A 14,178-nucleotide genomic window follows, 5' to 3' on the forward strand; every position below is an offset into this window, starting at 1 on the left:
GTGAATAGAGTCGTTATACTCGGAGGTTAAACTCGCGAGACCCGTCGTAAACTTCTCCGACAGATTAACGCTGGCAGTTTCGAGAGCTTAAGATCGCGGCTAATACGATTAAAGCCGTTTGCGTTTGTCCAGTTTGGAAAGACACGGTGAACGACTAAAGACTAATTAACGGAGGCACAAGGCCGCGATTGTTCGGTCGTGTCTGAGTGGCGCGGGCGACGGGAGGAACGGGTCGGTGGAAATTATCGAAGCCAAAACGGCAATTGGCCATCGCGAGATTGGTGGAACGATCTTTTTAAGCGGACGCACAGAGTGCGGTGGTCGTGGTTGATGGAACAAAGGCGAGCGGAGGAATCGTTGCAGGACACGGGAAACCGGTATAAATATATTCGACAGGGGGTCTGGTGCCGGCCACGATCCTCTCCCGGTAATTCGACGAAATTACAAGGTAGAGGTGAGAAGAATAAAAAAGAGGGAAAAGAAGCGAAGTGGAGGGAAATGGAATGTAGGCGGCGCACAAAGTGGCTCTCTAATTAAATTAGAATTCTAGCCGAGAAATTGGTGGAACGACGGGGCATGCTCGCCCCCCAGGGACCCCGCTCCGGGGTCTCAGGCAAAAAGAAAAAGGGGATCGGCGGAGGGAAAGGCATGCTCATTATAAAACGAAATCATAAAAGTTTATACGGGCTTTCGCCATGCGACGACCACAACTTTTACCTCAAGCAATTCGAATATTGCTCACAGGGCTCGTCTTTTCCATCGGGACGCACCGTTTCCCATTGCACTGACTGCTACCACTCCGGATGCCGGACTGGCCAGGAACCCTATCGTAAAGTCGATGATGAAATTGTCCTCGTAAATGACCTACAAGCGAGTTACCCACGAGCAGAGGCCTCTCCGTTGCATCCACAACTCGGACGGGGATTCACCCTTGGCAAAACGGGTCGCAAACATGGCCGATCTTTTAGCTCGGAAAGCAACGACCGATACTACCGTGCCAACGGTCTCCTGGAACCAACGGCTCGAGTGCGGTTTTATAAACGGCTCGCGGGAAATTTTTGCGGTTTATTGCCTTTTACGATCGACCATCGGGTCATCGCGTTTCCCCGAAATGCGCGCGAAGACGCGTCGTTTTCCCTCTGTTGGATTTCTAAGCCCGTAGCCAACTCTATACCCCTCGTCGGGATCCGTTAATCCGACGAAAACACACTTTGTCGGCGAGAGCCGCGCTGGTCCTTGGGCCGCACACCGTCGAGGAAATCGCAGAGGAATGCGCCGCGTTGACAAATTGCCGGGCAACCGGTATGGTAATCCGATAATAGAGAGCGCAGGTTGATTCGGGACTAACGAGATTAATTATCTTGTTTGATCTTGCGACACTGGCCCCGTTAATGCAGTCGCGCGTGCTCACCCGCCTGCTTGCTGCTGCCTGCCTGTCTGCCTGCTGGCTGCCTGCGCGTCCACTCACTTGTGCCACGGTTACAGACGTTACCTCGTCCTCGCTTCGACCAATTTCGTTTCCGTCGCAGTACCGGTGACCGTCTTGGCGATTTCCCCACTCGACTCGGCGCGCGAATCCATCGATTTAGCAGCGGCCGACGGAAAATCGGTGGTTTCCGCGAAACGACGCGTCTTTTCACCGGCTCCCGGTGGCAATCGGTCAAACAACCGTGTGGCCTGGAAATATGCTTGCAGCCACATCCACTCTCCCTTCCTCTTCTCTCGTCCTCCTTCTCCCGCACGGGGACTCTCTGTCCCTCTGCGTGCACGCGAAACGAGTGCACGAACGTGCACGCAGCCCGGGCGCAGGTTCTCTTTAATCCATGGCAGCGTGCCGTTGGCTGCGTTGCTTCCTGACGGATCGATAACCGATAACAACCGGGTCGAAGCATTGCCATGCAAAACAGCTCGTTAGGCGTCTCCTAAGGTCTCGCGCGCGTGCCCGCCTTTATCTCGAAAGACGCCACCGCCTCGAGATGTTGGTTGGCGCCTCTTCCCCTGCCGAGTGCCGAGCTTCTCCGATGGTCGTCAAGGAACGAGGACGAAACCCTCCACGAGAGACAGGCTTATTATTCCCGCGGTCTCCGTCGAGGAGACTCATCCCCGACCGAGGACCTCGTGTAATCCTCGACACGTTTCGCGGAAACGGAAGATGGGGGCAATTAGTGGCGCGTTCCTCCAGCTGGACCGCTCCACCCCGCGCTAGTTTCCAAGCGTTTCCAAGCGTTTCCAAGCGTTTCCAAGCGTTTGGAATAAACGATTCAACGATCCGAGCAGGGGGTGCATCGCTTCGCCTTTGGTAGTCTCGTCGTCCGTTCGGCTATTCGATAGGTTCGCGGACTCTTAATCACCAGACTCGGGTCCCGCTGACTCCTCCGCAGTTCGTAATCGGACGCGTCGTTTGTCCGGGCTTGGATTTAGCTTTCAAACGGGGAGTCGTGGCTAGATGACTCACCGCGACATGGGAAGAAATCGCGGGACGCGGAGCTGAAGGTGACTCGGTATTCGCGTGACAGGGTGCAAGCGTTCGATTTTGGGAGAAGCGAAGATTATTCGCTGCCTATCGCGAATTTTTTCCCGAGACACCCTCGACTTCCACTCGTGGATCTATAGACGAAAAACTCGAGCATAGTTCCCATAGCAGTCGAAATTCCCTTCTTAACTCTGCCAATACTCGGCTCGTGCTGACATTATCCGGCGCAACGAAGAGAGCCCTTTAGAGCAGCGTAATCTACGCAAAGCGGCGTACAGACGTAAACGACGGCACTCTCTCTCCTCTTGTCTCTCTCGCTCTCTCGACATGGAGCAGCCTCTTTCGCATGCGTGGCGGCTGCGGTCGCCGCGTTGTTGGCTGGCTTCACCGGTTGAATCGCAGGCCGAAGGTGCGGGAAGATACGGGGGCAGGGTGGTTACTAATTGTCCGAGCCCTTCACCCCCTGAGAGCCCCCTCATCAACGCTGATTGCCTAACTCTAGGACCCTCGAGCTCTGTCCTCGCGATCCTACCGCCGCGGCCGCCGGCAGCAGAATCCTCCTCTGGCATGTTGACACACGCTCGGATCGTTGGAATACTTTGCCGCCTTGTCCCGGCTCCACCTTTCGTTCCACCATTTTTCCCTGCTACACCCGACCGTGATGGATTTCCACGCCGGAAAACTCCAGGTCCAATTCTCTTCCTCCAGACAGAGTTCAGGCCGATGAGAATATTCCGGGTTTCTATGCAGTTAATCGCTATGGAATAAAAGCGATTCCTCCTCCCTTTTTCTCTTTCCAAGAACATTTCGAGTAATTTAGAGTTAGACTACAGACTAGAAATGGACGCGGGAAAATTTAGAAAAGCGCGTTCGCACGACCAACCCCGAAAGCTACTTTCAATCCCGATATTTATCCGGGTTTTTGAAACAACTGGTCGTACTTTGACGACAATTCTATGATTTCCAGCACAGTCCGTATATTCCGCTGATCCATTAGGAGAGCGGCTATCCAAGGGGCTCGTCAAACATCGTCCATTTCAGAGGGCCGTGCTGGAAAATCGCGAGGCGAGGAAGTCCGTCCGATGAAAGTCGATTATTCCGCCGGTGATTCGGACGCTGATTTTTTCCTCTCTTCTGCTGTGCTGACTCGATTATTCGTCGCGATTCTTTGAGCAAACATTAGTTAGCACCGACTGGCTCGCGCGCACGGATTGCCTCCGATCGGTTTGGCTCGGTTCATGCGGCGACCCTTCATGGTTGCTTGGTTCTGTTGTCTACTCGTCAACGAACAGCCCCACGGCGACGGGGTGTTGACGCGGTTCTCATTTTCCTTTCGCCGATCCCGTTCAATTTTCCCAAATTTCCTCCATTGCGCCGCGCTCTCTCTTCGCGTTCGTTCGATCTTTGACAATTGCCGGCACGGTTCGCGTTTCCGTGGAAATTCCGATGATCGCGAATCGGGATCGGTCGAATTTTTCCCGTACGAAATTCCCATACGAACTAGAAATATCTGCGTGCCGTCGAGACGATTCCGACTATAGCCTACCCGCAAACATCGATCTCCGAAAACGACAAGCCCGCGTCCCGAATCCGTCGAATCGAGCACTCTGTCTCTCTCCCCTCGCTTTTTAATATTCATCCCATTTTCCCGAGGCATTCGTTATCAGAGTCGATAACTCGGTCGGTCGCTTTTCACGGGCAATTCCGATGGTTTTCTTCGGGGGGGAGGACACGCGTCAAGAATTATATTCCCCCGGCGAGGATTGAGTTATACCGTGTCACCGAGATTAACTGTCCTCGACTTTCATGCACCGGCCTGACAAACGTATCCGGCAACGATCGAGCGAGGACGGGCAAACAACGGCGGGGGCAAAGCCGAAAAAAATTGGAAAAAGAGGGAAAAAGAAGGCGCGGGGAAAGGGAAGTACAAAAAGAGAGGGAGAGGAATGAAATATAAAAAATACACGGAATCCCTTGTCCTAGGTTATGTTTCACGGTGACATAGTGGCGGCAATGGAGGCTTGGCCCATCGTAACGCGATATCCGCTGGAAACGTCGAATTTGAAGTATTCGCCGTGGCGTTCGCCGCACGGAAATTACCTCTGGCCCAAATTTCACGACGCCGTTTCGCCTTTTTCCACGTCCACCGATTACTCTCGGCCCGACGACAGGGCAGAAAAATGCCAGGGCAAAAACCGTTTCGTCGCTCTTTGCTGCCCGGTTTCCCCATCGAGGTACTCTCGTCCCTGCGAACCCTCCATCGGATCCGGAATGAGAGACACTGCCGTTCTGGCCTATCGCTACTAATACAGATCTCACGCACTCCCCTCGATATAAACCATTCTCTACCCTTGTGCCCGCCGTATGGGAACCCGTACGTGCACACGCTGGAACCTTGAACGACCACGGCGGAACGGCCATTCAGATTTAAATCGCGACTGAAAAAAGAAATATGGATTCCCCTTGCAGCCGCACGGAACACCGTTCCGTGTCTCTTTCACGCGTCAGACGGATATTTCCGAGCAGATCCATCCTGACACGCTTCTCTTACGCGTCTTAGGCGCCCCCTTAGCGCTCCCCGTGAAAAAGATCTCGCGACGACGAAGCAGGTACGTGGACGCGCGAATTATACACATGGTGTTTCAATTTTTCGCATGGATTTCGATTTTATTTGCCTCGTCGCGTCTCTATATAATACCATCTGTTTACATTAAATTAGATCTCTGGCTTATAAATAATATCAATATCTCTGTCTTTTTAGTCTCTCTGATTTTCCTCGCACGCACACACGTTCCTATTCACACGTAAAACTGTACATACAATAATTCTCGTCTCTCTACAATTATTGTCCACGAACTATCTACACGTATATACAAACTCTATGTACAATAACGAATCTCGCGAATATTCACACGATCGAGTACAGCGATCAAAGGTGACCAGCCTCCGATCGTCCAGAGAGAGATAGATTATACAGATAGATGGAGGGGAAGGGAGAGATCGTCGATCACCGAGAGAGAGAGAGAGAGAGAGAGAGAGAGAGAAAGGGAGTCTAGATACGAGCACCGTAACGCGACTCCGTAAGACGTCTCTCGCCACCGGCGTCCTCGTAAAACCGAGGACGCGCTAAAGCGTCGCTCTCGTGTCCTCGTGTGACGGTGAATATCGTGAAAACGATGAAGGAAAAACGATGGAGGAAACGAAGAGCGGGAAATGGAAAGGTGGGAGGAAGAAAAGAGCCCTGCGTGGCAGGGCCCACACGGATTAACGTCGGTCACGCTCTCTTCTCCCGAAGAGACTGTACATCCGCCGACGACGTCTAAGTAATCACTAGCCTTCCAGCGGGAATCGTATACCCTCGTTTCACCGAGTGCTCGGCATCCTTTCGCCCTAGTACGGCCTCCAGACCGGTTTCGCAGGCGGTGGCGACGAGATCTTGGTCGGAGATGGGCTCCTCTTGGGCGACAGGGACCGCGAGATGAGGGCGGTTGGCGCCTTCAGCTCGTTCCTCGCACCCTCCGCGACCTTCTTGGGGCCGGCCAGCCTTTCCGGCGACGACGAGGAGGCGGTGATGACGGACGACGTTGGCGGCAGCGTGTTCAATCTGATCGGCACGAACGCGCTGCGAATCTCCTCGGCGGCTGACTCGCTTCCGGACTCGCTGGGGCTCTTGGGCGGCGTTCTGGACGGGCTGTTCGGGATGGTGGCCGGCGTGGTGGTGCTGCTGCTGGTTTTTGGCGGCAGCGTCGCGAATTCCGCCGGATATTTCACGTGGTCGAACGGATACGACGGCAGAACGGTCGGCGGGAAGGTCGGCGGAAAGAGTTCCGTCGACGACATCGGTATGGTTCCTGAAGAAGAGGAAGAAAGAAACGCGGCGATTAGTGTGGCGGTTGGCAGAAGATCGAGATATCGAAGGGAGTCGCGTCGCGCGGTATTGTCGTCGCGTAGGCCGCCAGGGTGGATGCATGGGGGCCGAAGGGGTCCGTTTTGTGTGGGAAAAGGGAGCTCAGGCTCACCCTCGGTCCAGCTACGGGGTATGAATCATCGGCAGGCGTCGCGGACTCTGGCGAAATCGATAACGCCAGCTCTCTCTTTCTCTCTCTCTCTCTCTTTTCGTTGAAACGCGTGTCGTCCTCTTTCGAGGCTTTTTTCCTAGCCGGAGTCGGTTCGATTCTTCGGCCGCGTGCATTGTTGGCCTTTGATCGATTGCGCGCGACTCGAGGACGAAGGGCTCGAATGGCAGCGATTAGGAACACGGTTCCGCGTGACTGATACGTCGCATCGGATCGAGACAGACCGAGTTGCATCGGCCAATCGCTCGCTTACCTTTCACGAACGCGGGATGATGCAGGTGCCACGCGTGACTCAGGTACGCCACGTCCACCCATGGGTTCACTGGTAATCTGCAAACGACAGAGAAACGTTTTCCTTAGTCGCGATCGAAGCTTTCGAAAATAGATGGGAGACGCGTGCCTCCGACGCGATTCCTTCCACGCTATAAATAACCATCCGACGATCAAGGTTTCCCGAAACGGCAACGGTAGCAGCCACAGAGTCAACCTTGACGAACTTTTCCACCCTGTCGTCCGATCGATTCACCCAAGGTTAATTCGCGTTTCACGGATTCCGTTCGATCGACCGATACGAGGAGACGAGCAGAAAAGAAAGAATCCGTTTGGCTCGGCGAATCTTCGTTCGGCTCTATGGCCAGACACGCCTAACGAACTGACAAAGACCCAGCCATGGCGGAGGTAGAAAAAAAAAAAGAAAAATAAAGAGGAAAAAAAAGGAAAGAAAAGAAGAAAAATGCGGAGGCAGCGAGACTCTGTCCGGGATCCCATAAAACGCGGATTAACGACGGCTCTCCGGAGGCGAGCTAGCGATCTCTGTTTACAGGATCGCAGCGTTACGCTCGCTAGTTACGAGCCACATGCTACCGCCATATGCGGCGCGATAAACAAACGCATAAACGCGGCTCCTTTGCAGACGACGGTCCGCGTCGTCGTCGTTGTACCTCCCGCGGCTTCGTCCGGCTCTTTGGCCCGACCGAATGCCGCCCCGATAAACATAGGCCAGCGTAGTGCACGGTTAGCGTTCTCCAGGCCAATCCGGGGCTTCCAGCCAGGGAAAATAAGCGAGGACGTTAAAAGGAAGCCGACGAGCCGCGATCGTCGCGGCTTGAACCGATGCCAACCTCCGCTTCCTACCTACACGCCACGTTTTCACGCGTTTTCCCCGCGTGTGCGTGTGCGCGCGCGCACAGCCACCCTTATGCACGTGCACGTGCAAACGACTGCTAGAGGCTGCTACTGCTGCTGCTGCTGCTGCTGCTGCTGCTGCGAGTCTCTGCGACCGCCGCGCGGCTCGCGGTTTGAGGTCCACCGGATTATTAAACGCCTACGAGGATCCGACACCCGTTTGCGGATTCTACGCCGGCCACGCGGAGCCCGCTCCATTGCCCGCGGAATCCCTCTTTGCGCGTCTTTCCGCGGCATTTCCGCAAACCCGAGAGTACCCGAGACTACCCGGATCGGTCCTGTGGTCGTTTCCCGAATCTTCGCGATGGTCCCCCGACAAGAGGAAGGAGTAGTCGAGTTTGGGGGGCGCAACTTGTTTGGGTGAACTTACTCGACTTGGATCGTGGTTCCCTGGGTCCGTCCACGGTCACTTTGATAGCCTTCGTGTAGGTGGCGACTTGGAAGGGTACCGTGCTGATTTGGATAGTCAGGGAAAACGATTTTCCTGTAATCAGGTAAAAGTACCTCGATTATTTCTCCGAGCCTACTCTCGCAAGCATTTCTTCCCTTTCGTTCTTTTTCTTTTCTCGTTGCGCTCCCGTTACGAGATTTAAAGAAAGAGATAGAGAAAGAGAGGGAGAGAGGGGGGATAGTAAATCCACGGGACACTGACCTCTTCCGCTACGTCCAACGAATCTGAGATCGTTGAACTTGGCGACTTGGTTCTTCATGAGCGCGGTGCAATTCCTGAGTTCGCCGCAGCAGTTCTCGTCGTTGCCGGCTCGGATGGTGACCAAGGTGCCGTCGCTGACCTCGTCCAGGGCGACGACCTTGAAAGCCACCGGCAGAGACTTGTTCGACCTCCAGTGCGATGGCAACGCGGTACAGAGGATGGCGGGACTTCCGGTCCTCACTAAATCCCCGTGACAAGCCTGCAGCGTCTCGTGAATCACGTTGAAGTTGTCCATTCCTAATGGTCCTTCCGGCAGATGCATTTTTCCACCGTGCGATCTCTGTGCCCGCCGATGTAACGATAGTCCAACGTGGTCACGGTATAATCCACGGCAACACCGAGTATCTTCTCAGCACACCGCGTCCGAATGTTCGATCACTGAGTACCAACCGAGCGCACTCGAACACACTGGTCCATCGGATGGCCGATCAACGGGAATAAAAATCTCCGCGGAGAATAATCCCTGGAGGAACCGACGATGACTACGACCGCGACGTCGTGCACACTTTCGGGGGTCGCTGGAGAATAAAAACGATACGACAGCGAGGAAAAAGTTTGACGCTAAACCGACGCGCACTCGATGCCGGCTGAGCGGATTCTAGTTTTTCGCGGCCGCAGCCGCAGCTATTTAGAGGGGATTTTTCTCCCCTCCAATTTTTCCGGAGCCCCACCCAGGCCAGGCGCGTCGACCAATGAGGACGGCGGTCGTGTTGTGGCCTCCGCGGCTCGCCGCCTTCGCCCCTAACCAGGCTTAGGGGGTGCCTTGCGAAAGGGGCTGCCAGCCTGCTGCCTCTCTTGCCAAGGGTGGCTTGTGCCTCCGCTCTTCATTTCCGCTCTCTGCCGTCCGCTGCGTCCTCCCTCTCACTCGCGCCCCAGCGCCACCCGACTCGCCCCCGACTCGCCCCCGACTCGCCCTGTCTCCTTCCGATCCGTACCCTTCCGCTGCATCGCGTCCCCGTAGCCGATCTTCTCGCCACCGTCTACCTTGCCAGCTTCTGCCGCGCCACGCTTACGTGACCACGTCAATTTTCACGCGCACGTGTTCCAACCACCCCACCAGTCCTCCACGCTCCTCCGTTCCGCGCGTTTCTTCGCCTCCGCGAACGCTCGGACGATCAGGTGGCTCGGAGAATCGGCTTCGCGGATGCGAGTACGGATCACGAGGGGGTGCCTCGGCCGAGGAATTCGATTTTGCCACGGCAACACTCGGTCCGAGTGCAAGGATAATGCATGCCCCCCTTACGTCATTGTCGTTTTTTCAGAATTAGTAGGTCTTAATCCTGGCCAAGATCGAGGCGGGCAAGAGGTATGCAAAGCCCTGGATCACGCCCTCGTTAAGGCCGGATAATCCTGTGGTTACCGTGGAATTAACTTTTGACGAATTTATTAAGTTTGGCGGATTTGCCCACTGCGAGTCGTCCCCGCGGCTCACGATGTTTGGACAGGCACTCGCGCCAGTCCCCTCCGAGGGGGTCGGTTCCCGGAACATCGGATAACCGGTAGCACCTAGGTTCTTTCTTCCAATCTCCACCGATCTATACGTCGGATCTCGCGCGAAGTCCTCGTTGAAACTCGTCGATCTCCATCGCGTTCGCCAACAGGGGTACGCGCCTGCGCGATATTCCTCGAGTTTTCTCGCGGCGAGCGGTAATTTCGCGTTCCCTGCGGACGAAGACGCAAAGTTCCGGAGACAGAAATTTCGCGAAATTCTTGGAACGAGCGTTCTCGGTCGCACGATCGGGTAATTTGTCGAGTTACGAGGATCGGGGACCGACAGGGCCCAATATTTGGACAGAAGTGCACGCGGTGTCCTCGTGGGGGGCCGGGGAGCGCGCAGCGGAAGCGTGCAGGCCGGAGCGGAGAAAGATGGAAAGGCGGTGTGGCGAGAGATTTATTAGGGTGTCGAGGCTCATTTCACCGATTTTCGCGCAAAAGAGGCGCGCCAATTCAGCCCTTTTGGCGGAAACTCGAAAAGGACAGGTCGTAAAGGCTGGCGTTGGCCGTGCACGAAATTCGAATCGATCTTGACGGAATCCCAACCCTTTGACTTTCTGGGTCAGCGTGTCGTTCACGGGGGCTTTCCTGCGAGATTTACAACGAAATTGCACTCGCAGTCTCTTGCCACCCCTTTCTCGCCGTTCGGCACGCCGTTGCAAAGAGGAAGGGTTAAACGAGGCCGGATTAAATTTCCGGATCGCGCGATTTCTCCGCTCGCCTCTTGTTTTTTTCATTTTTCATTTCGGCCCTGCCCTGTGTGATCCAGGGTGTTTGGTAGCCCTGCCGAAACTTTCTCGATGACGCTCCGCGATCCGCTACGGTAAAAGAATTTTGCATCTCCTCCCGCCGAGCCAGGGTGAAAAATTTTGGCGTCCAGAAGGGACGAAAAATTCTCGAATTCTCGATCGCGCAGTGATACTTTCAACACTCGAATTTCGCGATTCCGAGGAAACGGTAACCAACGCGTTCCCACCGGTCGGGACAAACGAACGATGATTGGATTTTAGTCTACCGAGTCGTAAAGCGTATCGTAATTTCGACGCGATCTTTGTGTCACGAATTTTCCAGCCCAAAATCGATGCCGGGAATTACTTTCTATGGAAAGAGAGCGTCCTCGTCGGTAGCCCCCTCGGCGGAATACAGGCCACGATCCATAAAGGCCCAGTTTCGAAACTTTTACTGCCGATCGTCACGACCGACGCGTTTCTCAAAGGTTCACAGGCTAATTTCTAGGTAAAAGTGCGTGGAAAGGTTCCCTCCGATTCTCGCTGCTTTCACGCGTTTTACAGCCTGTCCTTGAGCAACGACAGTTTTCTTACGGCTTTTACACCAACCGGTGCGGATTAGCGCGAGATTAACCCCATTTTTTCCCCACCCTCTGCCGCTTTTTTCCCCTCGCGAGGCATCTGCGACGATTGAAAGGCTGGAAAGCTTACACCCGATGCATTCTATTCTCTCGTCACGCTCTCCGGTTCGATGGAGACGTCCCTGATAAAAGATAGAGTCGCGACCGAAGCGTTACACCGCCACTTTTTTCACCCTCGGTCTACAGTCGACTCGAAGAAAAATATCTTTCGATACATATTCCGTTTTTCCAGATTTCGTCTCTCCTCCTCGCGATCTCCGCGCGTCTCCGCGTTTGCTCCGCGTGTGTTCCTTGGCGGAGAAAAGGCGCGGAAGCTCTTGCGCGGACAAAGCTTCGCCTCGCGAGTGCAGAAGCCGGTGCATCGACAGCAACAGGAGCGGCGATTAATTAACAGTAGACAGAGAGCCCGGGAGAAAATACGACGACGAGAGGGATGCATTTGGCGTAACGAGCCAGGCCGGGAGGACTAATTTCTTAAAAACGCGACAGCGCGCGTTGGGCGTCCGTTTCCTCGCCAGTGACCAGCAAAAGGCAGCAGGCCTTTTTAATAAAGCCTAGTGCCTGGCCTGGACAAAGACAATGACACGCGTGCACGGCATCAGGCGACGCCACCGTTAGACGAATATAAGAAAAAAGGAGGAAAAGAGCGGCAGAGAAAGGAGAGAAATAAAGGAAGCGTGAAAAGATGCACGGCCAATGCCGGCAGGGGCGTCGTTTGATCCGCTCCTCGACGCTGCACCACGCGCGTTATATTTTCCGTCAAGGACTCGCAGGTTTGATTAACTCGGGATCGCGTTGAATTGCACAAAGCGTCGGCAGAGTAAAAGACTGGATTACGACTGTCAGCCTGTTTGAATTTAAATGTTACTTTGAGCTGCGCGGGCCCGTTGCCTCTGTTTTTCAGACATCTCTGTTTTCAACCACGCGTGAGAACTTGGTTACACCGCTTGCCTTTTTTAATTCCCCGTGTCCCCGTGGCCAACGCGACCCGGTGTCGGGTGGTTAAGCTTTCTGCAAAGTAAACTGCTCTGCTTGGAGCGTGTCAAATTCCAGCATTTCGAAATATTTCGTACAACCTGCTCGTCCGATTCCCAGCGTCGAACTTCGTCTTCGTTCAACGGCGAAATGGAGGTGGTGTCGTTTCGACAAAGGGTGAAAGGGAATAGAGAGAAACGGAGAAGAAAATTCGACGATCGTTCGGAATTGACACGCTCCGTTCGCGAACTTGTTGCACGGTGCGACGTGCGAAAGAGAGGGCTCGATGGAACGTATGGTCGGCCCTGGCCAGCGATGTAAGGCGAATCGCGCGGACTTTGGGATTCGCGACGAGAGACGCAGAGACAGAAAGAGAGAGAGAGAGAGAGTTGGCGAGGGTGCGCGTTTCGACGTTACTCGGAGAACGATGCACGAAAAGGGGTGATGGCTCGTGGGGGAAGAGCAAGCACACGGGGCACAGAAGTTAACACGGGAGTGTGCATTGTGTGCGGTGAGCGAGCCGGAAGCGTCGCCATACTGCGTATCGCCCCGCGTCGCTTTTGTTTCCGCTCTCGTTGCCCCGATCGTTTTCTGCCCCCACACATGCCACCCCTCGCCTCCACCCGCTACGCCCCTTTTGTTTCGCCGCCTCGTCTCTTTCGCGAATCTCGCCCGACCTCGCACAACCGAGGGGAGAGAGAGAGAGAGAGAGGGACGAGTGTCGTCAAGTTTGTCGGCCGATAAAGGCAACCGGTGCACCCTCGTCTCGCGCCACCCCTTTCCTTCCCTCTGATTGCTTGCTTGCGGCGTGGATCTCGCAGTGGTGTCAGATGATCTCCGTTTTCCAAATTCGCCAGGGTCCTCGATTTTCGCGTGGTTCAGGATCAAGTAAAACACGCGTACTCGATTTATTCGTAACACGAGTTCCAGGGGGTGCGTTTGTTCGTTGGGTTTCGATTTAATTTCGATACAGTTTAATAGCCTCCCCAGATTTTTACCGCGATTTTCTCGCGACACATATTCGCGGGTACGAGCGAAAAATTGTTCTCAGGGGCAACCATAAGCGGCACGGTAAAAATCGCGGGGCGAAAGTACGACGGGGGTTTGATGGAATAATAAGGTAAAAGCCGCTATTACTATTCCCCGTATCACGCTAAAACACCACCCTTTGATACCCATTATCACCGTCTGGTTACCTGCCATTAATACCCGATATCGATGCCTATTAGCCAACGCACCTAATAACCTACAACCAAACTATAATGCTCTCAGCACGAGGCAGTTGAGATTCCAGTGTAGCCGTGCCACATTCTCCGACCAAATGCCAGGCTCGCTTCCCAATAAACGTGTCCCTGTGACGCCGCCACCTCTGCCACCCCTCTCCGCCCTTTTCCCTTCCAGCCGACCGGCCACCCCCCTCTCCACGCCGATCAACCCCTCTGTCGTCCTTAATTCGAGTCAAGATTACAAATTGATTCCGTAGCAGTCTGTGTATGAATCAGGCGTCACGTGTTCGGGACGCACCCCTCGCTCGTGCAACCTCCCCTCCGCCCCCATGCCCGCGCACGGGGTGCACGCGCGTACACCTACGCTAAATCTAAACCCGCCAGTGTACCCAGAGGGACGAGATTCTACCTACTACCCCGTTTCACACCCATACGCACAGTTTCGATCCAAACTTCCCTTTATCCGAATGTTTCCTCCGGGCTCGCTCGCGAGTCTCGGAATAATAGTCTCGCGATCGAGCTGGTCCTCGCGATTCGCTCGTCGTGTCGTCTAAACACACTCTCGAGGCTTCTTCCTGTCCTCTCCACATCGACGCTTCGATGAGGTTAAAGGAGAGTTTCGGGAAATCGTTTGGAAATTAGGTTGAAAGTTCTTCAGGATCTCTTCC

General features: G+C 54.6%; 1 protein-coding gene across 1 annotated transcript; it reads right to left on the reverse strand.

Annotated features, from left to right (window-relative positions):
- Positions 1 to 5,467: 5,467 nt before the first annotated feature.
- LOC108550595 (segmentation protein runt) lies at positions 5,468 to 8,708 on the reverse strand. Its single transcript, XM_017904360.1, has 4 exons — positions 8,387 to 8,708; positions 8,105 to 8,218; positions 6,803 to 6,871; positions 5,468 to 6,324 (listed from the first exon to the last, which is right to left on the reverse strand). Exons 1-4 carry the CDS (start codon positions 8,706 to 8,708, stop codon positions 5,864 to 5,866), a joined length of 966 nt encoding a protein of 321 aa, XP_017759849.1. The 3' UTR covers positions 5,468 to 5,863.
- Between the last annotated feature and the right edge of the window lie 5,470 nt (positions 8,709 to 14,178).

This window comes from Eufriesea mexicana, unplaced genomic scaffold, assembly GCF_001483705.2.
Source record: "Eufriesea mexicana isolate 0111107269 unplaced genomic scaffold, ASM148370v2 scaffold2888, whole genome shotgun sequence".
Lineage (NCBI taxonomy): Eukaryota > Metazoa > Arthropoda > Insecta > Hymenoptera > Apidae > Eufriesea > Eufriesea mexicana.